Below are 27,465 nucleotides of genomic sequence, written 5' to 3'. Positions count from 1 at the left end.
AGCATTTTGCAACAATAAGTACAGAACAGTGTCATTGAAGAAATAATTTGTAATTTTTCACCTGTAGTTTGAGGTGTTTAATACTTTATTTGGAATGTACATTTTTTGTACAGAGTTAGTGCATATGGCCTTTGAATGAGTAGTGTGTTCTTGGGAGACTATTTTGTCAAAAATCCTCATTTTATGTCACCCTCAAATCTGTCTTTTTGGCAGAACTCATTTTGGGAGAAGATAAATAAGTGTGGCTGTGGAACCTGAGCAGCTGCTCCATAGGCAGCATGTGGAGGCCAGCAGGCTGCACAACGCAGGCGCAGAAGGAGTCCACAGCTTGGAAAGGTGAGATGAAGCTTCTCATCTCTGCAAACATGCTCAGCTGGCTGCCAGTAATTATACTTGCTTGTCCTGCTACCAGCAACACCATGCCCAGTGTCAGCCCAGAGATAACAAATCATGTAGGAAAAAAACAATGGATTTCTTAAAATTAAACGTATCTTTAAACTGTCTGTGAACGATAAAGGAGCCAACACCACTTACTTTTCCAAAGCACTTGTATCTGTAAATTAAGGTTTACCTAAGAGTGTGAATATTATTACTTATTTAAGAGCTCTCACATTTCCCTTCACTTCTTCTCCTCTTCCCTGTTACTTGTTTGTTGGGAAGATGCTATGTGCATTCATGGATATGTGTCCAAAGTGGGAGGCAACCAGAGGCTGCTATATTAGAATATAGATTGGTTGACAGAGTGAACAGGAGTGGGGAAAGAGGGGTGTGGTGGGCAAGGTAAGGGGAGAGACTACAAAAAGTGTAAGGAAAGGTTAGCAGGAGGGGAATAATATTGGGTTTCTTTAGTGATTAAAAATTTCTGATGCCAAAGCATCACCATGTCTTTGTTTTGGAGATTGATTTTTAATGAATTATCTTAACCTTTAGTTAAACCTTTTAGACAAGAAGTAAAAGTTTAGAACAGCTATGGTAAGCACAGTTTTAAAAAATTTTCTGGGATTTAATGGTCAAAGCAAATGATATGATCCACATTTTTGGCATTCTTGCTGAAATCAAATGCAGGCTACTGTTGGTGTTATTTTTTCACATGTCCTGTTTTAGCCTGTGCCTTGTTGCCTCTGGCCATGCCTCCCCTGGAAGAGAGTCAGAAGCTGTGGTGCCTGATTGCTGCAGGGGTAAGCAGAGCTGCCCCTGCTCTGAACCCCTCACCCCAATGTCTGGACTGCAGGCTCCATAAGAGCAGTCCCTTACATGTCAGCAAATGTTGAGAACGGTGTATCTTAGCAGCAAAACATCAACTAAATAGGACGTTAAAATAAGATACTTCAAGAATAATAAAAACAATTGTAATAAGTGGCTTTAATGAAAACACAGCTATCATGGAAAATATGAACAGAATAACCCCCTTTACTCATGTCCCAAGGATGCATTTGTACTGACAAAAAAATTTGAGACTGGGTGGTAATGAGAATAAAGTCATTCTATACTGAAAGACCTGCTCAGTTATTATAAGATCAAAAGAGTTTCTTTTTCCTTTCAAACACTTCTATTCATCTAAACTTGTTTGCCATATTATTGCTTCATAAAACCTATTTCTCCTGTGTTGAAGTATTTCTTTTCCTTTGTATGTCTGAAAGCGTTTCCTGTAGTTTTTCTCTTTGTGACTCCTTCAATTCACATTTTATTTCCGCCTTCCATTCCTGGCATTAGTTCTGTTGAATGCTGTCTCTTTATGACTTTATTCATTACTCAGTCCTGGAAGTATATTAACTACTGTAACTCCATTAATTTTTTTGCCTATCACTGGTGTAAGATGAAATGCACAGTATTGTAACACAGAACCTCGTGATAGGATCCAGCTTCTTTATACATTAAATTAGATGTTTTCTTATTCCTGTCAAAGTAGATTTAGGAATTATTCTTTACTATTCCCAACTATAGCAGAAATACTTGGAAAAAAAAAGTTCTGAGTATGAATTGCAGTAATAGCCACCTAAAGCAGAAGAGTACAGGGTAGCTAAAAGCCAATTATTTCCTTCAAAGACAATTTTCCTCTTCTTAATGGAAAAAAATTAATTAGTGAACAGCAAAGTTGTAGCACTTACCCTCTGTTCCAAAATCAAAGCGTCCTATATAATGTCAGGGTCAAAGTCTGCTACAAATATTGTTTCCAAATAAATACCCAGCTGTGTACCAATATGGAAGTTCATACTCACAAAACACATCTGACTGGGTGTTTTCATTAATAAACTTCACTGCTAAAATGTCTATAGGTAGAATACTTTTCAGACAATAGATAAAGCTGAGACTTAATTTTTTCCAGGTAACTACACAAACAAGGGAAATGTTCTTCAGCTGAATGAGTGTAAGTCCTTAACCAAATAACTCTTTTGGCTATAATTCTTATTGAAATCATCACTGGCCTCTCTCTTTAATGATCTGGGCTTTGTGTTTTACATATCCGTAGAGGGAAGGCTGACTTACACTCCTGTTGTTCCCAAATGTAGACAACTAGATTTGTTCAAGGTTTCTGAACAAGATAAAATAGACACTGTTGTTTCCAAATGATGGAAACAATACCTGTTCTCTTCAGTAAAGAGCCATATGGTGGTTTTCTAGATTCCCACCTTTTTGAATGTACATTGTTTAGGTGTGCATTCTTTGAATTTGTGGAATATTGAGAATTAAATTAAAATGTAAGAGAGAGAGAGAGAGTTTCTCTCCTGATGTTAGCTGAGAGCCATGCTCATGCATGCTGTCTTTTGAAGCTGTGCAAACCTCGTCATGTGAGTATTACTGTTAGTGAATATGTATCTTGGACAGCACCGACACCTTTGCAGGATAAATGGCCATTTCTTTTACTTCTCTTTAATTATTTTTATTTTAGTTGTGACTTAAGTACCCTTGGTTTACTGTACTAGGGCCTGGGTCTTAAAGATGGATGGGGTTGACACTTGCCCAGCAGGTATCCCTTTTGTGGGGGAGATCTGTAAGAGAGCTTGTAGCACAGATGTCTGTTCTGTAGATATATTTCTTGTCTGTGTTATAACTTCTTGCAACATGTAACAGTGATTGGACAGAGTTCACCCCTCACAGGATTTGCACATGCTAGGAATTTTTTCTTATTCTGTATTTAAGACATTTTCTGTGTTTGCAGTTCCTGCTAAATGCTGGACTTTCACAGGTATTATTCCAAATAGCTGCAGAGTAATCCAGCACCTTTGTTAGAGGAAACCAGGACCCTTGAAATTTGCTTGCATGCTTTGCTTTATTAAGTGTTTCCTATCCAAAATATTCTTTTTTAATTAGGTCAGTTGTTTCAAACTAAACTCTAAAGTGGGAAGATAGAGCATTGCCTTATACTTCTTGAGCAGCAGCAGCATCTTTTGAATGTGTGCCAGATACATGACAAGCACTCTGGACTATCACTCTGACTGCCCTGGTGTTCTGGGAAGAACATCAGCCTCTTCTCATTTGATTTTGAATGAAGGGAAAACTTCTGGGACAAATAACACCCACCTTCAACCCTTGTGACAAGTTTCTTATGGAGGCTCTTCCAGAGTGACTCTGCAGAAGATTCACCCTGGACTTCCAAAGACAGATTGTAGGTTGTCTGCCTTTGTGTAAGTGACTGTTTTTTCATTCCTAAAGTTTTTTCTTTACTGCAATAGGTCTGATATAGAATTTTTCTCTTTCTAAAATGTTAACTTGCTCAGCACTTAGGATTGTGCTTAGCAATCCAAATGCTGGAATTAAAATGCTGCAGAAGACATCACCACACTCTGGTTGACCCATGACAGGGTACTTGAAATGTGCACATCTCACACCTTCCCACTCAGAAGAGCTGGGTTTCACAAACAGTGACTCAGAAGAGAATAAGCCACAACTCAAAGAAATACCAGTATTCCCAATTAAAGATTCACCTGATTTCCTATGTGTAGGCCATCAATTAAAACCTACTATTTTTAGATGTAATGTTTAAGTACACTTCTGTTAAAAAAACTGAGCCTGTGAACCACCAAGGTAGACTTTGGGTCCATTTTCCATTACTTCTTTCTACTTTTGGACAGTTCTCCACTACACACAGAAGAAAAATTTGTTTCCTTTTCATCCTTTCCACATCTGTGAAAACTGCAAGTGGGGAGAGTGAGGCAGGGCTGGTGCTTCCATCCTTGGGCTACACCATCAGCCCTGCCCAGTGTAGTGTGGGCAGTGGGGTCAACACCAGCAGAGCCACTGCAGGCAGGGGAGGTGCTTGGTGGTTCCACTGCCAGGATGTGATGCTGAGCACGGGGCTGCAGAGGCTTTCATGGTCACTGCTTATTAAACATTTCTGATGCCAACTCAGGAGAAGGGGAAGTTGTGACTCACTGCTCCAAAGGCTGGACATCTCCACGGGACTGAAAGGTGCAAAAAGCAAGAGTTTTACTTTACTAAGTTACTAAGTCACTAAGCTGCTGGGAGATATGACTGCATACAAGCAGACAAAGCAGGTCTGCTGGTTAGATGGCAAGTTTACAGTTTATTTTCTCAGTGTAAGTTGCCTACTGAAACAGAAAAAAATCAAAAATAATAAAGCTTCAGTGCCTAATACAGCCCCCCCATCCAGCTCCTTGTTAAGATCAGCACTAGAACAGACATCAGTGCTGGTGGCTGCTTTGTCTAATCTACAGTACCACACTGTTTTATTGACTAACATATCTATTTGTCATTTATTTGTCTTCATCACTTGCGTTCCGAATGCAATTATCAAAGGTGTCCTTACACCTTTAAATCTACTTTGGAAGTAGAGCCACAGCCAAAATGCTAATGAGCTTGCCTTAATTGTAAACACTGAGCACTGATAAGAATGAAACTCCATCCTCTGATCTAAGGAGTTCTTACGTGTTTCCTACTTACACCACTTTTTATCTGATTCTCCTTCACTTCTGCTCTTAGGCAGATTAATAGGTACCTGAACAGACAAATAACAGTACTACATCTCCTTCACACCCTTTTGACAGACTTTTGAGAGTGCAAAATATTTTTGGAAAATTATTATTGGAAAAAAGATTACTGAATGATCAGGTGGACGGCAATTTTTCAGGCTGGAACAATCGGTTCCCCAGCACTCACATGAACACATTTGTAACTTGTACTTAAATGCTGATGGGACATTTTTTAGAATGTGATAAGTGTGAAATAGCCTGCAGTTTTATCAGTGCTGGTTGCTGCCCACGCCTGCAAAAAAAGTTTTATTGTGATCATTAAGTTGCAGGTAGGCAGTGCCTCTGGACTGTAAAATAGGAATGTTAGTGTGCAGTGATGAAAGCAAACTTTGCTCAACACCTGTCTATATATATTGCAGGTTTCAGTGGCTGCCCAGCTGATCCGTTCACTCTATTGTCTGGGAATTAAGTCGTGGTAAGTAAGAGCAACTAAGACTGAGTTTTCTTTTCTTCTCTTTTGAACTTTTTTAGCTTGCAAATTTAAAACTCTGCTTTTGCAGTTCAAGGAATGGCAACAGAGAGGTAATGCGGGGTACTGGAGTGGCATGTGAAATGTCATCCTCTTGTTAACATTTTCACCTTGTTTTCCTTTAACTGCATCTATATTTTAAGGAAGGGATTAAAAAAAATGTAGTTCTGAAAACAAATTGTGCTTTTTTTCTACAATTAGCTGGGTTTATTTTTATGAAATATGATAAAGAAATAAGGTATTTCGTTGGCAGCTGCCACCCCCCGCCCCCTCAAAGAAACTGCCTATAGCAAAAGAAAGTATTGGTTTAACTATTATTTGGATTGAAAAGAAGTGAGATTTTAAGTCACAGTAATCAGTGGTATTGGATACTGGAAAATGTCTAGGATATGATTAATGAAACACTGGAAGGAAATAGGGTCAGTTCGTGTGTTAGCATAGATCTTGTGTAAAGCCTGTGTGCCTCACGATGGCCGTGTCAGGCTATTCTTGATGGAAACATTTTCTTATGCTAATTTGGTTTGTACACGGAGGTAAAAGGAGTACATTAGAGTCTAATGTAGTTTGCTCAACTAATGTGGCAGCAGGCAGAAATCAACTGGTTTCTCAGTAACTTTTATTATCAGCTCTTCCACTAGATCAGTAAGTCTTTTTAATGTCATTATTTTTTCCTCTCTTTATTCTTTACTATATGTTTTGTCTTTTGGATGAGGTAGATCTATTCTATTCTATTTCCTTGTTGGTGGGGTTATTAATTTTCATGTCATTTTGTTCTGAAAAAGTAATTGTTCTATTTAAATACGAGGCATTTCAAGCAATTCACTGGTATTTCCTGGCTCTGGCTCCTCCGTGGAAGTGTCCAGTGTTTTGCTTGGTCATGAATTCAAAAATGAATCTTTGGGATCTGTTCTCTCTCTGTGCATACCTAGATATTAGTTCTCTTTGCTAGTTGATGATTCTTTTTAGTTTTGCTATGTGTTAGATTTAGGCTTGTGAGCAATGAGTCTTACAGATCCATAGGCATAAAAAATGAGCAGAGTGCTCTGTTTTTGTAGCTTTCACATATCTCTTTTTGCCTTTACTACTGCATGAGTTGAAAGTTTACATCCTGGATAAACCTGCTGACTTATTCAAAGAAAAAGCCCCAAGGAAGCGGCTGCTGCCAGAGCAAAGGCAAGACTTGTTCCTAGCAAGGCTGAATCATTGCTGGTGTTTATTTAAGTTGTTAGTGGTGCTGTTGCACCTGGGGCTTTGAGAACCATGCAACAGGTTCTGGGGCAAACTATCAGCTGATGTAAAGCTACTGAATGAGTGTGCTGGCTGCGGAGCTTTCTTTTCCCATCTCTACAGAATGCGCTTCTATGTTGCAAGTGGTACATTTTGAGGGAAAAAAGACAATATTTCTTCAAGCTGTATATAAGAAAGGCTGCTATGTAGCTTGGTTATTATTCCTATGAATTAAGTGTGATAAATATTCATATTTACTAAGTCAGATATTTGGATATCAGATTAGCTGATAAATCCCTTTTTAAGATAAAAACTGTAGTGCTGTGGTAAATGATGGAGAACTGATGTATTTTTGTAGAAAAGCTGAGACAGAAGGAGGGAGAGGGAGAGGGAGAGGGAGAGAGCGAGGGAGAGAGAGAGGGAGAGGGAGAGGGAGAGGGAGAGGGAGAGGGAGAGGGAGAGGGAGAGGGAATGGGGAAAGCCTGGCTGAACCCAAAATCTGATATGAAGCTGCTCAAGCAGCCTGTAGGTGCATGTATGGTCACGTTGGTGGTTGTTGTAGTTATTATCAGTTAGTTTTGAAAATACTGCTTTTTCTTCAGTACTTTTAATTTCATCTTGGTTTGACTGGGTCTGTTCCCCAGGAGTGAGATTTCTTTAAGGCTTACTGCTCTGTAGCTCTGTCAGGCACAGTGTGGCCTTTCAGTGAGCTGTCATGGGTGGAGAGGTACGAACAATGCCAGCCGGGCACACACAGGTGGTGGTTCATTTTCTCTGTGTTAAGTCCAGCAAAACAAACACATTGACAACTGTTTCTGATTTAAAACTGCAAAGCATGAAGAGTGCAGCTCTGCAACAGAAGCAAAGCTGTTACAGCCCAGTGAGTCACTGAGGAATGCAATATAGGGCAACTGCATGACACCTAGTGTTACTCAGATAATTCCCGAGAGACTTTAACTCTTTGGAATGCGGTAGTGAGAGAGTATGGATATAAAAAACACAGGAGCCCGCTTTGGCTCTGAGTTTTTCTCTCTCACATTTTATTTCAGAATTTGAATGCCATTGATTTTTTTTTGTCTATCTCCCTCTTAGGAGGAGGAAGGTTCAGTTTCTTTTGAAGTTAGAAAGGATGTCACACATGGCTAGCATTTTCCGAAGGCAAGGAAAGACTATACTCACAACAGAAGAAGCACACAGGATGGTGTGAGAGGATTTGCCATGAGGTTCACTGAAATGGACTGGATTACATCTTGCACAGGCATTAGTTTTCAGACCTTTGCAATATGCATAGCATATTGTGACCTGCCACTTTCAGGAGGAAATTAGGTCCTGTTTCAGCACCGCTCCCAACAGGTGGATATCCAAAGCACCAACGTGTGTCCTGACATGAGCTCCGTGACTTCACCCTGTGTGCAGGCACCCTGGCTGTCCTGCCAGCCAAGGCACAGCACTGAGACACCAGGGCTGGCCCGAGGGTGGGCAGAGCTCATCACTCCAGCACCTCATCCAGCAATTGTGGCTATCCTGCCTTTGGATCTGGACTGATGTGTCCAGCTGAACACAGCAAGTTGTTGCAGTGTGCGTTGTCATTGGCCCATTCTCTAATATATTCCTTTGCATGTAGTTGTCTTTGATGCTCAAAAGTAAACCACTCTTAGGGTTTTCATTGTCATTTATATCTTGCGTCAGCAATGTTGGTCTTTTCTACCACACCTGACGTCAGCCTTTCCAAGGGCGCGTGTGAGCTGCCAGGGAGCTATTCGGTCGCTTTGCCACCCCAGTGCTCTGCTCCTCCAAGGCACACAGATTGTCTTCTGAGCATTTTCTCAGGGTGTTAATGTCTGTATTTGGGCCAAGGAAGAATTCTTTAAAGGGAAAAATGTAGAATGTAGATTCTCTTTATAGCACAGTGATTAATTACAGTAAGTAGCTGTGGCTAGGACTCCAACAAAGAGAGTAGCAGGTGTCTCTCGACTATCTTCTCAGCTGTTCCTCTTAACAAGAGCTGGGATCTGTGAAAGCTGACAGCTTTGGTAGCACTTCAAGGATATAGATAGTTCTGCTTGCATCAGTCCTTGATACCACTCACACAGCATGGGCTGTTCTAGTAATACCTCTGCAAGCCCAAATGCTCAAGGCAAATGCTGTAAAGGCCTCCAGTATTCAGGTCTACTTTCTCAAATCAGAGGTTGGCTAGGGCTCGTATGAATAACTTTATATACATACCTATAAAAAACTTCCTCCACAGAGGTGATCAACTCTCATTCTATGATGATTAATCACATAAAGCATAAACAATAATAATACATGACGTACCTGTGGGATCCTGAGCACCTCAGGAACATGGGAGATGCTTATTATGGAAAAATGCTCTGCCGAATTCTTGTACGGGGAGAGTTTATTTAGGAGACATAGAGGCTGTTTTTCAAGCTCCAGTTTTTCAAGCTCCAGTTTCTTCATTGAATGCATCAGCTCAGTTTCCATACAGTAATCATGCAGGCTGAATCCTTCATTTCCATATTAAGTGTAACAGAAGAGCTGTAGCACTGATGGCATCTCCAGGGATGGCAGCATCCAGCATATTCCGTGTCTCCATGGTTGGAATAAGTTGCAGCTTCACATCTGACTTGCCAGTATATTTTCATGATTGCATTTCACTTAAGAATCACTTGTGCAGAGCAGTTATTTTTTAAAAAGCTCTTTAAATGCTGAACATATATAAATGAAACTTGTTTAACAAGATGGAGGTGCTTTTGTCTGGGTGGGGCTGGAGGTTGTTTTGGCATGGATGAAAATGCAAGAATTTGCTTCAAGGAAATGGAAATCCTTGTTGAAACAAGCAAGAGTGACTTTCTTTCATCTGTTCTAAGATCTTTGTGTATCTTGGGAGCTGCTCTGAGTCTTACACCGCAGATAAAGAATGTGAAAAGCATAGATTTTGCTAATGGAATTGTAGAATAACTTTTCCTGGTAATGTGGAAGGGGAGATACTCTTTTCTTCGTAAAGTGCCAGAAAACAACACCCACCTGTGTTACAGTAAGACACGAGTGATTTTGTCTGTGACTCTTCCTTCCTGGCTAAAGGAGGAGGATGTGTGGCTTACTGATGTGGGCAGGGACGAAAGATTTTCACCATCAGCTACATAAAGGATTATGATTAAATGAATGATTAATTATACTCCCTTAGAGTGACTGCTAACTGCTGGTGAACCTTGTTTACGGGAGCATGATACCAACTCTGACTTTTGGAGGTTGGGCACTGGTTTATGAGGAGCATTGGAGGCAAATGTGCTGACCAGTGTTTCAGACACATGGGTGCCAAATGTGCTGGTTATGGGGCAGCTCTGACTGCAGCACTGACTGACTTCTGTGGCAGAGAGGGTGGACAAGACAGACCTGAAGGTGAGGCTTTCCTAGACAGGGTTTACTTCTCCCATCTTTTCCACTGAGTTTTTGGATGTGGTCACCAAGTCTGTACAGGCAGAAGTACTGTGGTACATATTTGTCTTGTCTTTCCGTAGTCATCTTCCCCCTCCTTCATGTCCCTCCCTCTGGCTTCCAATATTGGTGAAGTAAACAGGGAGGACTCTTCCAGGCTTGGCCTCCTCTTGTGCCTGGACTAGGTCCGTCATGTGGGCTTGCGCCTGTGCTGGCAGGATTTGGCCATGTGATGTCATACTTTTAGTTATTATTTATTAATATTACAGTGCATGTCAAATGTGCCCAAAAGGGGTTGGGAAGGAATAGGTTCAGAGAGAGAGCCTGTGTGAGATGGGTGAGCTGGACCTTGCTCCCACCAGCTCAGCTTCACTTGCAGCATCAGCTGTGAGTTACAGGCAAATACAGACCGGCAAATGGCCACTGGTCTCTAATTGTCCTCTTGTCCAGGCACTCAGCAAGCTTGAAACCCTGGGGTCTTCCTCCACCTTGTCCAGGATTCTCCTCTTCATGTTTCCATGGAATGAACCAGTAGAGGCAACAAGGCATTGTGTCTAGCATTCATGACCCAAACCGAGCAGTGCTTTAGGGAAGAATTTTTTTGCTAAAAAATCTATGTATTGAAGTATTGAATTACCAGGCAGTTGCTTAAATCCAGAAGGTGGAAGAAAGTAAAACAGTTCTCTTGACTTCTTGCTGAAAGGAATTGAAATTAATTAAAGAGAAGAAATGCCTACCTTTTGGAAAGCAGAGGAATCTTGGCTTTCATGACCATTAAAAGTGTATGAAAGTATAAATGCGAGATGGAAATAATTTTTTAATTGTGTACACTAATAAATAAATTGTGTTTTAAAAAATAATTGAGAAATCAATTTCCCAACTAGAGGAATAACTCATAAAGATTAGTAAAAATTTGTGTTCAAGGGAAAATTTCTTTTATTTCATTTTCATCTCCTTTGCACTTAATCCTTATCATATTTCTCACATACACTCTTGTGAGGTGAATATTTTGACTGCACGTGCATTTCAATCAACACTACTTTGTTAGTCACAGATCATGGCTCCCTGGCCAGAGGTAGAGAAGCCTGAAACCAATAACTATATTGGGGACTCTTCCAAACAAAACCAGAACATGGCTGGGAAAGAAGGAGAAAATCACAAAGGTAAAGTGCTCACTCGTGAGTTACAGAGGTAAATAAGTTTTGGGGATCCTTGGAGAAGATGGTAAGTAATTAAACAATTTTTTTAATGTTTTATTTCATCAGGCAATGTGGCTTCACTTGGAAATAAAGGGGAAATTCAACCTGCATTTTCCACAGTAGCTTTGATAGATGAGACAAGGCCAGAAGAAGATGATCCATGGGCTCTGCCGGAACTGCAGGACACTGGGGTCAAGTGGTCAGGTAGCCATTTCTCCATAAATAAGTTACCTACCTTGTTTTCCCATCACTTATCTCACTTCCTCCAAGACTTAATGGGCATGTTATATTTAGTCAGTTAAGAAAAATCCTGAAATCATGCTTCTTACCCTTAAAACACAAGGAGATACATGGAAAACAGTCCAGCACTAATATAGTCTTATATCCAGGCACCTGTTGGTCTTTTTTTACCCAGTAGGATGACTATAAAACCAAGGGTCAATCTCAGATTTCATAAGGCTTTTGTCACATACCAAAAAGGTTTTTTTGTGGTAAAAGTAGGTAAACAAAATACCTGCTTCTGCAGTTAAAATGTGATTAAGAACATTCTTTTGGGTTTAATCACACACTGGAGCCACATCACTGTCTTTGTCTCCACTGTCTCTGCTTGTGCACTAGACTATTCCAGAGAAAAAATCAAGTGATTTTTTATACATAATGTATTTGTTTTGCAGAACTGGATAGAAAAGGAAAAATCATTCGTGTACTCTACGGGATAGGGAAGTTCATTATGCTACTTGGATTACTCTACATGTTCGTCTGTTCTCTGGATGTACTGAGCTCTGCTTTTCAACTGGTAGGAGGTATGAAAATATCTAAAATATCAAGAATAAATTATGAATAAGGCAGTAAATTTTGTCGGAGACACTTAATTACAGCTATTACTCTTCAAAAACATTCTTCATATGTGTTGAGATAATGATTCAGAAGAAGTAGCTCTGATTGAACATTGACCTTCATTTGTTTGAAAAGGTCTTTCTGTCTCAAATTCCAGAGAGCTGTTGATGTAGGGGTTATTGGCCCCAATTTCCTAGTAGCTTCCTGTTACTTTAGGGACAGTTTACAAAAATACGTCTGTGCATAAATCTACCCCATGTAAAAGACATTTCAACAAGGTGAAATAGGAAAATTTTCCTCTTGATCAAAGCATCTAACACTGAGATGTCCCCCAAAACCTTCAAAGATGAAAACTATTGAAATGTGTTTTTTACATTTACCTCCAAGTGTTGAATTCAGGTGATGGACTCAGGAGTGGTTATGAAGATATATTTGTCCTCCTGAGGAAGTACTTTGCAAACACAGGAAAGTACAGGAACAGAATTAATCAGTATTATTAAAAGCATTTTCCTTAATTCAGTATCCAAAAATACCAAGTAGAAGCATTTAAACCAAGGTATGTGTGATTTTTTTGTCCTACAGTCTTTCCTCTGATGGCTGTGGCTCTTCTCTGCAGAGTTCAGCAGGGCTTATAATCACTGAAATGAGAGAATATAAAGTATTCTCTAATAGCTGAGAAGCTGAGAGTCCAGGACGTGAATGTGGATCCCTGGGCTACATTGTACTTTTTGGGATGGCAAACATGGTCGTATATGTATCAATTAAATGGCTGAATGATCTTTAATTAAACACTGATAATTTCTGTGGACATTACCTTGTACTTCCCTCACTCTGAGAATATATATATTTTTTTTTATAGGTAAAGCAGCAGGGGACATATTTAAAGATGATTCTGTGCTCTCGAATCCTGTTGCGGGATTGGTGATTGGAGTTCTGGTGACGGTTATGGTGCAGAGCTCCAGTACTTCTTCATCCATTGTGGTCAGCATGGTGTCCTCCACATGTAAGTCTGCTCACAGTATCTTCCTAGAGATCACTCATAAACCTTGTCTCAGGTGCAAACATTCCCACTTGTGTTCAAATTGTAGAAGCTTTGGGCATACGAATAGAGACTGTAGGAAAAGATTTTCACAGCTGTTTCCCTGATATAAAATCAAATTTTAAAAAGTAATAATAATGGTATTAATATAAGTAGTAGTAGTACCAGTAATAGTAGTAAGACCACAATTGCAGTGAAAATCTTCGGAAGCCTTGGCACTGAATGACTGATTTTTGTAATTATCTGCATACTTTTGTCATGTTAGGCAGTTACTGGATTTCATTGTTTCTGTGGTATCATTTCAAAATTCTGCACTAAGTAGGCAAATGCCTGGGAAAGAAAACTAATAACTATGGGCCACAGTTTCAGTGGGGATCATGGGACTGTGGGAGTGCCATGTTCCCAGACGGCTTGATTAAAACAAACATGTTTGGATTGGAGCAGCTAATCCCACCAACATCAAAGGAAGTCAGGGTTTCACTGATGGTAACAGAAATTTTCATTGAAGCATAGAGCTTGCTGATGATCTGACTTTTTCATTCAGTGTTTCCTTTTCTGCTTTCCAGTGCTGACTGTTAGAGCAGCTATTCCTATCATCATGGGAGCAAACATTGGCACCTCGGTTACAAACACGGTTGTGGCACTTATGCAAGCTGGGGACAGGAATGAATTTAGAAGGTATTGTACTTAAATTCTAGAGCTGGAAAATTGTTTCTTCCTTTTTTTTAGGTCTTCTTCTATATTCCCTATCACTACTACAGACATTCAGCCTTCCTAGATAAGAAAGTCATAAGCATGGCCATGGCAAACGTATAGTGCTGCCTACATATATGGCTTCATATGCTTGAAGAAAAAGACATCGAGTTCCTTTGCAAGTTTTGTGGGTTTGTAAGAATTCACCATTTTTAGTGATCTTACACAAGGATAAATTTTCAAGTGCTCCCACTGTACTCCCCACCTTTTATTATATCTTAGTTATGGGAAGGCTGTACAAGAAGTTAATATTACATGAATTTAGTCTGGTTTCCTTAAAAGAGATTTCAGTGTTGAAGGCTTCTTAAGTCTACAGTAAGCAAGAGCTGGTAACTGTAGAGAAATGAGGGGTTCTGAATATCAACTTTTAGACTGCCACTTGCCATTGCCACTGAGAGAGCTCATGGCTCATGGAGATGGGCAGTAAACTTGGGAGGGATAGGAGGCTTTGTTACCTTGTCATTTATGGCATACTGGGCATATTGAAATACTCTTAGCCAAAGCCTCTGAGGGAAGAGCTGTGGCTCCTCAGGCTTTGCAGGAGAAGATGGAAAGGAGCTATACACCAACACTTTGCAGGAACATGTGGGAGAGCTGCAAAGCCCTCTTGCCCCAGGAGTCAGGGAGAACAGGTCCCGGAGGCAATGACTGGCTGAGGATTAAAAATGTACCAAAAACAGGTGAGAAGCAAAACAAATATAGGCTGTACAGCCACTTCTTTCTTCAAACAAGTACTGGCAGCCTCATGTTAAAGATCGTTTTTTTCTAGTTTTTCTTGTTTTACTCACCTGTCTGGCTCTTTAGTTGGTCAACAGTGTGGAGCCAACTTAGCACTCCATAACAAAGTAGCCATCTCCTTTGACCCCAGAAATTAAATTATTCCCACCTTGAAATAGCCTTCATCCCCTCTTTTATGATTTCATATCTAATTGATGTTGTACACATTTTGTTTAATTAAAAGCAACTCTTTTTTAAAAATTTCTTCTTGCAGGGCCTTTGCTGGGGCAACAATCCATGATTTCTTTAACTGGCTTGCTGTGTTTGCCCTGTTGCCCATTGAAGTTATTTCTGGCTATCTCTACCATCTCACCAATGTTATAGTTGAGTCCTTTCATCTTGAAAGTGGTGAGGATGCCCCAGAGCTACTGAAAGTTATCACAGATCCCTTTACAAAGCTCATCATTGAGGTAAGCTCTTTCTCATTTCAAGGAAGCTGCTTACTAGGTTCAGTTACAATTAATCAAAATGCTCTGAGTATGAGAAGGCTTCCCACTCCTTTCTCTGTGTCCTTGGGGTAAAGTTCATTAGCAGATGAATTCTTTTTATTCACATTTCATAAAGCCCCAGCTCTGTATTTCTGGTTTCTATTTCCCCCACATTTCACCTTAGCGATGGCAGACCTAGCTAGGAGGACTGGGAAGGCAGGTGAGGACAAATGCAGCCGTGTGGGATGGATGGGAAGGATGCCTGCTGCCTGGACGTTGGCAGATAGTACTAGTGGAGACAACCTGCCACAGCCAGAGGATCAGCATAGGACCTGATGATGACACTGAAATTATGGGACATAACCATGTGCACCTAGTGGCCAGGGGGATGCACACAGCACCTGAAGTGACAGTAAATACAGCTAGGCAGTTGTGTCAGAGCAGCTGAGTAAACAGAAAGGGTGAGATGGGGTAGTGGATGATGTGGGGAGGATGAGACAGCATTTGTGCATGTAGAGTTGGACCTTTTTCCTGGGAGTAACCTCCCTCCTACCTGTTGGGCAGCAGTTCTAGCATTAGAGTCATGGAGATTTTATGTGGTTGAGCTTCCAAAGGGGGTTATTTGAGTAGAGCTGAACAGAAGTATGTGACGCAAGCTGGAATAATGCATTTTTAAAATTCTTTTTATTCTTCTTTTTAAGCTTGATAAATCAGTAATAAATGCAATTGCTACTAATGATGAATCAGCAAAAAACAAAAGCCTGGTAAAGATCTGGTGTGTCACTGAAACCAATGTGGTGAGTATCATGTTAAATTAATTGTCAGGTACCTCAGGAAATATATTACTGATCTGTAGCTGATGCTCCTTGTCCTAGGATTGTGAAATTAGATTTTTTAAATGAGGGTGGGGTTTTTATCAGCAGAAAAAGAATGAAAAAAATTTAATGTAGTTTCTGCTTCACTTAAACTAAGGATGGTCACCAGTGGTGACCTTGACCTGACTGCTTTCAGTACTGTGCAGACCTTTGCTGATCAGAACTGGTGGATTGGAGCCAAGTCTTCTACTCCTTTCAAATGCAAATGGCTTTAAACTCTGATACTCCTACCAACTTCCTGAAAGTGAAAAAAATCTGCAACATAGGCCAGAGAAAATATTGTTTCAACCACCATTTATCTACTGATCTAATCAGCTTTAGTTTTACGTGTATTAGGGTGATCTAGTGGCAGCTGGCTCTTTGCAGCTTTCTTGGAAAAACGCCCTTGGAGAAAGCCTCTGTGGGGCTGTGTCCTGTTGCTCTTCACCCAACCAGCCCTGCAGCTTGGAGAAATCTCTTGCTCAGATCAACACCAATGAGTATTTTGGTAAACTATGGAGCTGAGTGTTTGGTTTGCATTGTTCAGCTAACTAGCAATTACAACATTAAATATCCTTTGATTCTCTAATTAGAGTATTCTACTTGTTGGCGTGTATAGAAAAATAATTCCTGAAGTCCTGGGGCAGAAGATACTTTAGGACACACCATGGAGGTTGAAATTAAGTGCTCAGCTCCTATTGAATGACAGTCTGGATGGGCAGTGAAATGCTACCTACGGAGATAGCGCTGGAGCAGGGTTGTGCTCACCCGAAACCTGCTCAGGTTACGCCGCTGAGGCTCTGGGTGTTTCACCTCGAGGAGCCCGGGCTGGGGCGGCTGCGCTGCTGCCAGAGCCCGGCCAGAGCCCCGGCCCGCTGCCCCTCACTGCCCCGGCAGGCACAGCCTAACCCTCAGCTGGAGAGCTCCGGGCCCCTGAGTCCTACACAAGACAAGCAACTGAACAGAAAGTGTAGGCTGAGGGACGTGTATATTTCTAGATACGCACTTTTTTCTGTGTTTGCCTATATTTTTGGCTGTGTACCTACTGCCCAAGCTTACAGTCAAATTACAAAAAGATGTGAAACCCCCAGAAGTTTGACCTGAACTTGGTGGGGGAAAAGGAACATAATTTAAATTATTTACATTCCTAGTGGGTTAAACTCATTTCTAGCAAAAATCTTTAAATAGACTTATGGCAGGGATAAATACATGCAGACCCCATATGTTTAAAGCAAAACAGACATTTTGATCTAATGCAGCTGCTTTGAAACTCAGATGTTTGAAAAAAATTCAGGCAGGTGAGAAACAAGATTGTGTTGTGTTTATAAAGGATGACAGGATGGGGGGGCCTGGAGCCCAGGTGCTCTCTGGAGATGTGGGGGCACTAGATCCATTCCCAATTTTGCCCACCTGCATCATCTGGAGAGGAGTACAAATGCATGTGTCAGTATGCAGTACCCAGCAAAAAAATATGATTTCTCTTTCCCCATTTCTGCAAAAGAAAATCACTCAAGCACTTTGGAAAGACACCTCGTGTTCAGGAGCATGGTTCAGAGTCCATTTGGCTGTTAGCTGCTCTTGTGTGGAAGTACAGCTCAGTCAGCAAACTCTTTCTTAATCAGCATAAGGATTTATGGACCTGGTGTCAGAATGCAGTATGTCTGGCCTAGGAGAGCTTCTAAGAAAGGTTTTATTGTGGTATAAACAGAAATTCACTAATTTAGTAATGCTAATCATAGTGCTTGTAGTTAGCTCTTAGATAGCATTTGGACTTTGAAAACGAAAGTAGTAGCAGCACTTCTGTGTTTCTACTGACATGGAAACTGAGGCACAGAAAATCAGCTTGAGCAGCTGGTGCTCATCCAGCAAGTGAGGCTGCACTAGTGTTGCAGCATTCTGCCTCACAGCCCTGTAGTACTCACCAGACCATGAACTGCATTGAGATGTCAGTAAAGAGGTCTTTCTTTGACCAAGGAAGATGTGGCACTGGCTGGAAAAGGAACGCCACTGTCCCACAGCTGCAGCCAAACGTGAACCTTGCTCCACAAAACCTGTCATCATTAGTTAAGGTCCTTAGTTACTAATGGCTTGGTGCTATGGTTATTACGATGTAGAAGATTTGGGGAATATTTTAATCTTTAAATTTTGTACTGACTGACTTGGGTAACATCACAATCATTTATTTTACAAATCCAAAATTTTACCTTGTCATTAATGTGGTGCTAGCTTACAATTTTGACTTTTTAGTTGATGAATCTTGGTTGTAGTAAGATTCGAAAACTCTACATGAGCTCTTGTAGACAACTGAACTATTTGCTTTGTCTGGCAATCTTTAGACACTGCAGAATGTCACAATTCCACCTTCAGAAAACTGCACATCTCCTGACTTTTGCTGGACTGATGGAAATGAGACATGGACCCTCAAGAATATAACTGAAACAGAGTATATCAGTAAATGTAAGTAGTAGAACTACCTCTCTGCAATATCTCTACAAATGTATATAGCTTTCTAATAGTGCTGACCGACCACTTCAGAGGTGTATCCAGAAGCTCTTGCCTGCATACAGACACATGGCCCGAGGAGCCTGAGTGCTGGTATAGCTGCACAGCTGGAGTTACCAGCATCATCATGGTATCTGGCTGCAGAAGGATCTCTTTCCATGCTCCCTGATACCAGTAATTGAGGTCTTCAGTATCATGTCACCTTCGATGTTCAGATGGCTTGGAGCTACGGTTACTTTGCTGTAATGGTTGCTAGGATATCTCCATCCCTATGCATGTCCTGCAGGACTTCCAACAGCTGTTCTCAGGCATGCAGCCATCTCTGGGCAAAGCTGACCCACCATACAGCTTGAAGCACCCCAAATTATCTCCTGCCTTTGTACTCCTCTCCGTTGCAAATTGTCACCTAGTTCCTGCCTGCCCATAGGGGAGCCTGCTGTGTATTTTATAAGCATGTGCACAGAAGCATCCCTCCTGCCGCACTCAGACATGGCTTTCTGGGAGGAAGGGAGGTGGCATTTTCCCTCTTTGCATCAAGCCCTCAAGCTGTGTATGCTTTGGTCCCATTTTCTTAGGGGTGTGAATGAAAACCAGAGCTGGGCAAAAATGTGGGTATGCTAATTCATTTTCCTTTTCTTTTTCAGGCCAACACCTCTTTGTAAACTCAGACCTGCCTGATCTTGCCATTGGGCTCATCCTTCTGGCTTTGTCCCTGCTTGTTCTGTGCTCTTGTTTGGTAATGATTGTTAAGCTATTAAACTCTGTGCTTAAAGGACAAGTGGCAAGTGTTATCAAGAAGACAATCAACACTGGTAACTATCTGCTTTTCCTGAGGATTGTTTTCAAGAATGATAAGGACACTGAGCATGTTTATTGATGTCTCATGTTATGGAAGATATTATAGAATAAGTTAAAGAAAATACTATTGAATGAAAATCATGCACACTGCTCAACATTTTTTTCTCCCAAGAATGTCCTTTTCCTTAGTTTAAAAATCTATTAGTGAACATCTTGATTGAGAAATGTGGCAGATTAACAGCATTAGAGACCAAAGTCCAGGCTCTGTTCCTAGATGTGTAATGATTAGCTGTTAGAAATGTAGTGTTCCCATCCTCAAAAGATAGCATCAAAGTTCTGAGATTGCGATTGCCTGCTCTGGCACAGGGCTTGTGTATTCCTTCTAAAGTAAGTTGAAAGGAGTTCATAGTAATTAATGATCTTGTCCTGTTCCACTGCCTAACTCTCTCTTCAGTAGGATAAGGCAGCCTTGAATAGTGGTATTTTTCTGTCTTTTCCTGTGCTGTCCAGGTGTTTCTTTCAGCCTGGATCCACTGAGTGCAAATGTTGGGGTTTTTTTTCACTAGGCTGCTTTTCCTTCATACCCTCTGGAATGGAGAGATTAGAAACTGTAGCAGAGAAAAGCAATCCTGGCACAGATCTCAGGCTGTGGTTGAAGTGAGGGTTCACAGAAACCGCAGAAGGCAACAAAGTGGTCCCCAAGCTGTCTTCTCCTGAGCAAAGAACACTGCCCAAATTAAAAACAAGGGGTAGAAAGCAAACAGTTGACATGTACTGCTTATTTAATTTGGGATCTCCTCTGTGTTCCTCTGGGTCTTCCCAACTGATTAAGTCCTCACTTCTCTGCTCTCTCCATAAATATGCAGACTACAGGGGACATTTGTGCCCAGTTTCCCTAATCAGTGTAATCAGCTGTCTTTTGCAAGGGTTAACAAGTGAATTTCTAGGAGATAATCTGCTTGAAACAAGTCAGAACAAACAAAAAGCTTGGTTTTCTCAGAATGGCTTCAAAGCTTTCTGAAGATCTGATCCATGCAGTGGGTGCCTGGTTGCTGAAACCAAGGCTCTCAAGACGCCCAGAAGCTTTTGTGTTGACCTCTGCGGAAACATTTCTGGTACCTAATTGTATCACAACACACATGCTACCCTGGTCAGGACAAATGTCTACCTCGACTAGTATCCACCTCAAAGTGTATCCAGTGGTGCAAGACTATAGAAGGAGCACAGCAAACAGGATAAATCAGAGTAGTAGAACTGACCCCAAATGGTCATTTGAGACCCAGTACGCAAACAATATATCTACATTTTAAGTGCTTAACAGTCTTCACTGCTGTGTCACAGCAGTAACATAGATCACTCTGTTATGCTAACAGCACTGTTCTCCCTCTAATTTTTAGATTTTCCATTTCCTTTTACTTGGCTTGCTGGATACCTGGCTATGCTTGCGGGGGCTGGTATGACCTTCGTTGTCCAAAGTAGTTCTGTTTTCACATCTGCTATTACACCCCTTGTTGGTAAGTTGTAAATCCTGTGTTCTTTATCCTCGTATTTTATCTTTTCCATCATTCTGAAACCAACTCAATCCTGTTTCTTTTCTCGTAGGCATTGGCGTTATAAGCATTGAGCGCTCTTATCCCCTTACCTTAGGAGCCAACATTGGCACAACCACAACAGCTATACTTGCAGCTTTAGCAAGTCCAGGGAGTACATTAAAATATTCATTACAGGTCAGTATAAAACAATGCTTTCTTGACTTCATTTAGAATTTGTAACTTTTCTGAAGAAAAACCTGACAAAAGTGGCTGTGATGCAAATATGCCGTTCATGTTGTGCCTGACTTTGTGTGTGCTGTTAATGACAGTGCATTCACTTCAACTGCTAGAGCAAAAAGATTGCATTAAACATTCTCAGAACGTCAATATATAGTTAATCTTGCTTTCATAAATTGTCTTGATCTGAGTGAATTGGTTCAGAACTGAGACAGGGGAGGCTACTTGACCTGAGTGTGGGGTCTTTGCAGCTTGGAATTCAGTGCCCACATACTGACAACCCTCTGAGGGTTACTGACTTCCTTCAGTAAGCTCCCTTCTCAGGACCTAACTCAGTTCATGCAGTGTACAGGGACTCTTGTAACCTAAGTGAAGGCTGCACAGTCCTTAAGCTGGCAAGCTCTCTATCTACCTGACGTTGCAGTGAGCATCATGGCATCTATTTTTCTCATTGTAAATGTAATTTGAGTGGGTTTTATTGAATTCTGTTTTGCCTCAAACTCTTTGAAAAGTAGGAAGCCTGGCTTTGGCCTCCCACTTTCCACCCAGTATAGAACCTGGCAGCAGATAACATTTGAATGAATGCTCTACATCAAAGAGTGAAAAGATAATGACGTTTCCTTGGTGAATAGGATGAATGTTTTTACTAGCTAAAATAAATCAAGAAAATTACGGAAGTCATTTTATTGTCCTCAGGCATGATAGAACAGATGTAATCATGAGAAGATGCTATCTTGATAAAGCTCAGATTTCATGATAACATGCTGGTTTTATAATGCACTTTATAAAAAACCCCTGTACTTTCATATTTACTTTAGTCTGATAACACTTACAAAATGAAAATAAGATAAGGTGAGCAGGGAATGTACTGTTTTGTTCAATTATTCTTATTCTAAGTGACTTCTAAGATTTAGCAAGTCTGCACCTTTTAATGCTAATTTTAAAAAACCCCAAACATTCAAAGTATGTGAATCAAAGAATTATAAAGACCCAAAGACAAAGACCCCCTCCAGGAATCTCCTCAGTGCCTTACAAACTTAGAGCTAGTTTTTGTAAAATCGAAGTTTGTACCGTTAAAAATTTCTCTGTAACCTGTGTACATTATCAAATTTGCATTTCCCATGTTTTCATTGGAAATTTGTGGATGCAGAACCCAATAATGAACAATTCTCACATGGTTCCCACCCTTATTGACAACAGTACTGTTTCCTGAGACATGGAAGTAATTATCATGTGCATAGGAGCATCTAAAGGCATTTTAGCTAATGAAATTCTCACGTTTTTGCTTTCAGATTGCCTTGTGCCACTTTTTCTTCAATGTCTCTGGGATTATTCTGTTTTATCCAATACCTTTTACCCGCCTGCCAATCCGCATGTGCAAGACCTTGGGAAACATAACAGCACAGTACAGATGGTTTGCTATATTTTATCTTCTCCTCTGTTTCTTTCTTCTGCCTTTGTTTGTATTTGGTCTGTCACTGGCAGGCTGGGCAGTCCTTTTGGGTGTTTGCCTTCCCCTGTTTGCTCTTTTTATTGCTGTGGTTGTAATTAACGTTATGCAGAAAAGGCGGCCACATTCACTGCCTGAGAAGCTCCAAAACTGGGATTTCCTACCTCTCTGGATGCACTCCCTAGAGCCCTGGGACAATATGATTATGTCTTCACTTGCTTTTTGTGGGAAACACTGCTGTGGCTTCTGCAAGTGTTGCAAAGTCAATGCTGAACAGGAGGGTGCCAAAGACAAGCAGCTAAAAACTATGGAAGTTTATGAAAACACCATGGCAATGGCTGATGAAGAAAGAGGTGGAAGAAGGGCACCAGCTGTAGCTTGTGTTGACAAAACAGGCACAAACAACACAGCCTTATAGTACTGGATCCATGCATATTAGCAGAGATACAGCATAGGACAGCCAGGCTCATCAAAACCACCTTGGACTTTGCACTGAGGACAGAGTGAACATTTTGTTAGGTTTCTGAAGCCAGTGATACATCACTTGTCAAGGAATGGAGTTAAACAAGCTTGACAGAGTCCCTAGAAAATCTATGCTCAGTTGCAAAGCTAATGACAGATTTGCTCACAGAGGATCTACTGTGTGGTACCTTCCTCCAATGTTATCAGTAGCAAGCAAAAGAAATCCTGATGTAGTCCCATGAAGAGAGGGATGAAAGAAGTGGCAATCAATTCAAACTTAAAAAGCAAATAAACAATGCATTTGTAGAATAGCCTTTCTGACCTACTGACTCAGCAGAAATTCAAAGTACCTAAAAAGCCCTGGAAATAAAAAAGAAAAAAAAAAGGGGGGGGGGTGGGGGGAAGGAATGCTAATGTTTTCATTGGCCTGTCTGCAGTGGTCAAAATGGAAAACAGTAGCTTTCCTAGAATAGACAAAATCTATTCTATGTGCGTGAAGGAAAATGAAATGGTGGGGCATCCTTCAGAATCTCTGGTAGTCCTACTCTGGCATAAGGGTGCACATAAGCCCATTTGGAGCCCTCTCTGTCTCCTCTGACAGTGGAGACAGGGGTTATAATCTTTTATTATCTCTGGCTAAAGACTATAAAAGTAATTGCTGCTCCCTCTGGCTGCTGAAGGTTAAGCACTCCGTATGGAGACATCAGTTGGCTACCAAAGCTCTTGACTGACTGAGGACGTGATTGTGCAGCCGTTCCTCTCTCTAGATTGTCCTCTTCAGTCCTGTTCACCATACAATCCCACAACTATGGGATGGTACAGGAAGGAGGACAAGTGGCCAGGGTAGGAGAGGAGAGAGCTGTGCTGGCCTGGGCTGATGCCAGAAAATCTGTGTGCAGCCGAGGCTCCATTTGCCTGAGCTGCAAAAGGAGTTTTCAGAGTAGCAGTGGAGACTGGCTTTAGACCTACAACAGAGGGAGCCTGCAGAGCAGATGATGGATAGCACAGGACATCTGGTAACGTTTACTGGAGAGAAAGGAGTTTTCACCACCCCTTTGTGCTCCGAACCACCCTACTTGGAAATAATGTGAATTTTACTGGCAATTGTATGTAGCAATCCAAATCCCAAATAAAATCCGTAAGGACTTTAGTCACTACAATGTCTAACAAATCCATAGGTAGTGCAATACTTGGTAGGAAGCTGCTTGTGCTCAAATGTTATCTTTATTTATTTTTTAGTAAATGCTTGTGAGATTGCTCTGAATCATGGGCTGACAGAAGGCATAATTCCAAGGTCAGAAAAAGATCATTTCAAAGATGCACTCAGTACTTCTGCTGGTCTTCAATACCTTAGATCTTAGTGAGTATGGAATAATATCTGAAGTCCAATCACTAACATTAGAAAAAAATTTAGGGGGCTGATTGTAAACCAAGCATCATTTAAAGCCCATTTAAGTGGCTGAATTTTAAATTAAATGTGTAATGAAAATGCTGAGAAGACCCTTAGCGTAACACAGCCACTCAGTGCTGCTAGAACACAACTACTTCTGAATAGTTGTTTTCTGTAGAGCTTGGAAGTCAGTAAGTTAAATTCAGCAATCAGGTAAATACATGCATTTTAGAAGTGAAAATTGTTTTAATTTACTTTTTAAAACTAACATTAAAACTGGCAAACTATGTATTTGCAAATTGCATTCAAACTGAGATTCTGACTGTTTCTGTAATTGTGAGCCAGTGACAAAATGCTTAGAACCAGAGTGAATTTCCAAAGGCATCTAGTTTCGGTATAATTCTGCTCTTTTGGAGTGCAATAACAAAGAGCAGAATTATGTCAAATGTTCTTTTTAAAGTTATTTTCCTTATTCTTCATATCGTTGAAACAGAATTTTGTCAGCATCTCATTTTTAAAGTGGAATTTTTATATTTTCAATAATTCTTCTTCATTTTATTCTCACAATTCTGGATGCTTTTTGAATCTGCTTCTTTAAATCCCAGTGTGCATTTCTCATGCCCTCTTTCATTGGGAAAAATATGAGAAAAATATCCAGAATTGTTTTCAAGTTATTTAAAGTTTCCATTGACCACCCATTGAAAGAGGAAACATTTTAGTCTACTTTTAGTCATTTCCTAAACAACGTGCACCTTATTTTGCTTCTTGAATTAAAGCCATCAAGAACAGTGATAGTAACTGTGGGAAAGCAATTCTTACGAAAGAATCAGCGTAATAATTGTCAGAGATATCAGTACTTTATGGTTCCTCTTTGTAACATCTCCCCTATGACCTCCTCTCCTTGCTCCAGGCCATACTGTGCCATTGTGTTAAACAGATTCCAACAAATATTTCTGTTTAATACTTGACAGCACGATATATCCTGGTACACTCCCCCCATACTCTTACTAAAATATATTTACACTTTATTTATAATTGTTTGAGTGTACAGAATTTTTCATAAGTTATAGAGAAAAAGGCTTATGATTGTGTTATATATTACGTATTTGAAAACTATGCAATGTTTATCTATAAAAATGTAAAAAGGAACTACTGTATATTTTGTAATATAACTTTTCAATTGTTTGTAACTGTGTATACTGTGTATTATGGAGGCTGTTGGCTCCACCAATAGGCTACTTAAAGATTATTATTAATGCAGAGACACATTTCTCAAAGACGAAAAACAGCTATAGACTTTCATAATATGGCTTAATGCAAAATAACTCAATGTTTCTAAAAGATTTGAATTTTCTGTAATGAGAAATTTTGGAAAACAATGTTTCTAAACCACTTTTTTAAACTCTTAAACACTTTAACTGTTTCAAGGACAGTATGTCTATATTTTGTCATGAATATTCATCTTGTCTGTCCTCATGCATTGAATGTAAAAATAAAGAGAAGTTTAAAAAAATATGTTTTCATAAGATCTATTTAGATACATATCATGGAATCCTGCAGAAAAATAAGTATTCAGACAAGCTCTAGCCTGAGCTGATGCAATGTGCAAGAAATGGGGAGGATTTTTACCACTGAGCACTAAAGAAAAGCATCTGTGTGTCCAATATTTTTATATAAATGAGAGATTTTCATATGGAGAAAAAGAATTGCTCAGTGCAATTGTGTGGGTCAAGATATTTTCTGGCAGAGTGCTACAGACTGTCCTCAGTGAAGGCAAGCATGGAAGAGCAAAGCCAATGCTACAGTGACAGCAGGATGCATGATGAGTTACCCCAAATTATCTGTATCACTGTACTAGGCTCAGATTCATCCTGTATTCTCTGGCAAACAGTGTGTCTCCACAATGCTCCTTATACCCCATGACCTGAGTGATGTCTGGCTTGTAACTGGCAAAATATCCATCTTACTCTTTTTTTTTAAATCACTCATGACCTATGGAGTTTAAAATTAACCAGACAGAGAGAAATAAAAAGTGCTCTTTAAATTCATTAAGGATTATTGAAAATGTTATTAGAATTCCTAATTACGAGCTCAACAGTAGCTGAGGAACCAGGCCCAAAGGCACCTCTCATTCCCAATTACACCATGTTTCATTGAAATGAAGATAGCAGAATTATTTCTTATACCACCAATATTTATGCACTAAAGTGTAAACTGGTTTCTTCTGAAAATGCAGTAAGCACCCTAGGCCCATGATTTAAAACTTAAAACTTCTTACACCCATGCATAAATACTGTCATTCATCACCTTCCATGACTCGCTGTCTGTTGGGAATCAAAGCACACCCAGGACACGTTCACAGGTTGTGCCACCCACCTTTCCATTTCCAAACTGCTGGGACAAAGTTCAGCAATGCCTGTCACTATTTAACCAATAGCAGCTAAGTCATGGAGCTCTGCACTCATCAGAAGCTTTCAAAATGCGCAAATAATGCTTCAGCTCATTGCCTGTTCCCTGTCCTCTTCCCCTCTGCTTGCAACGTAACCATGTTGTCCACAGCTCCCTTTGGTGCTCCTGTGCTTTTTTAGTCTCTGCTGAAGTGCCACATTTGCTTCCCCCAGTTTCCAACTCTTTATAACACTGCATTGCACTGCACCACGTCTACCACTGTGCAGCATTCTGGTTAGTCTGAAATGCTGGTATTGAATGCTCCATCATCACTTTCTTCATCTCACCGTGTAGTGGTGGGCACCCAGCCAGGCCCTTTGGACAGCCACTCTCCGTGCCATTGAGAAAGGCTGTTCTCTGATTTACAGCAAATTCTTTGGGGTGCAGGCTCATGTGGTATCCCTGGCAGCAGCTGAACCAAAACACAATCAATAGCACAGGATCTCATCAGGTCTGTTAGAAATAAATAGTGAGCAGTGCAGAGCAAAAATGCAAAAATGTTTCAGGAGCCACATAAGGAAGGGCATGACACTCATACCAGGGAATGCCAGGCCATGTTTCTGTTGCATAATCTCAGTGGGCTGTGCTTCCGTGCAAGGACTTTATCTGCATTTGGATGCTTTTTCACTAATGG

General features: G+C 40.5%; 1 protein-coding gene across 1 annotated transcript; it reads left to right on the top strand.

Moving 5' to 3' along the window:
- Window positions 1-5,347: 5,347 nt before the first annotated feature.
- SLC34A2 (solute carrier family 34 member 2) lies at window positions 5,348-26,074 on the top strand. The gene is made up of 13 exons (XM_069014315.1): window positions 5,348-5,406; window positions 11,174-11,288; window positions 11,391-11,528; window positions 11,999-12,127; window positions 13,021-13,164; window positions 13,767-13,878; window positions 14,945-15,140; window positions 15,860-15,955; window positions 18,349-18,469; window positions 19,159-19,326; window positions 20,710-20,826; window positions 20,915-21,039; window positions 22,374-26,074. The coding sequence occupies exons 2-13, from the start codon at window positions 11,183-11,185 to the stop codon at window positions 22,947-22,949; spliced, it is 2,028 nt and encodes a 675-aa protein (XP_068870416.1). The 5' UTR covers window positions 5,348-5,406; window positions 11,174-11,182; the 3' UTR covers window positions 22,950-26,074.
- Window positions 26,075-27,465: the final 1,391 nt, after the last annotated feature.

The sequence above is a fragment of the Aphelocoma coerulescens genome, chromosome 4, assembly GCF_041296385.1.
Source record: "Aphelocoma coerulescens isolate FSJ_1873_10779 chromosome 4, UR_Acoe_1.0, whole genome shotgun sequence".
NCBI lineage: Eukaryota > Metazoa > Chordata > Aves > Passeriformes > Corvidae > Aphelocoma > Aphelocoma coerulescens.
The sequence above is the reverse complement of the archived record's forward strand: the minus strand, read 5'-3'. Positions and strand labels throughout refer to the sequence as shown.

Bases quoted from the DNA above. Each gene is read 5' to 3' on its own strand.
- SLC34A2 (XM_069014315.1), top strand. From the start codon at position 11,183: ATGGCTCCCTGGCCAGAGGTAGAGAAGCCTGAAACCAATAACTATATT. The intron at 15,956-18,348 runs GTGAGTATCATG...GGCAATCTTTAG, and splicing joins GTGTCACTGAAACCAATGTG to ACACTGCAGAATGTCACAAT. The intron at 19,327-20,709 runs GTAACTATCTGC...TCTAATTTTTAG, and splicing joins CAAGAAGACAATCAACACTG to ATTTTCCATTTCCTTTTACT.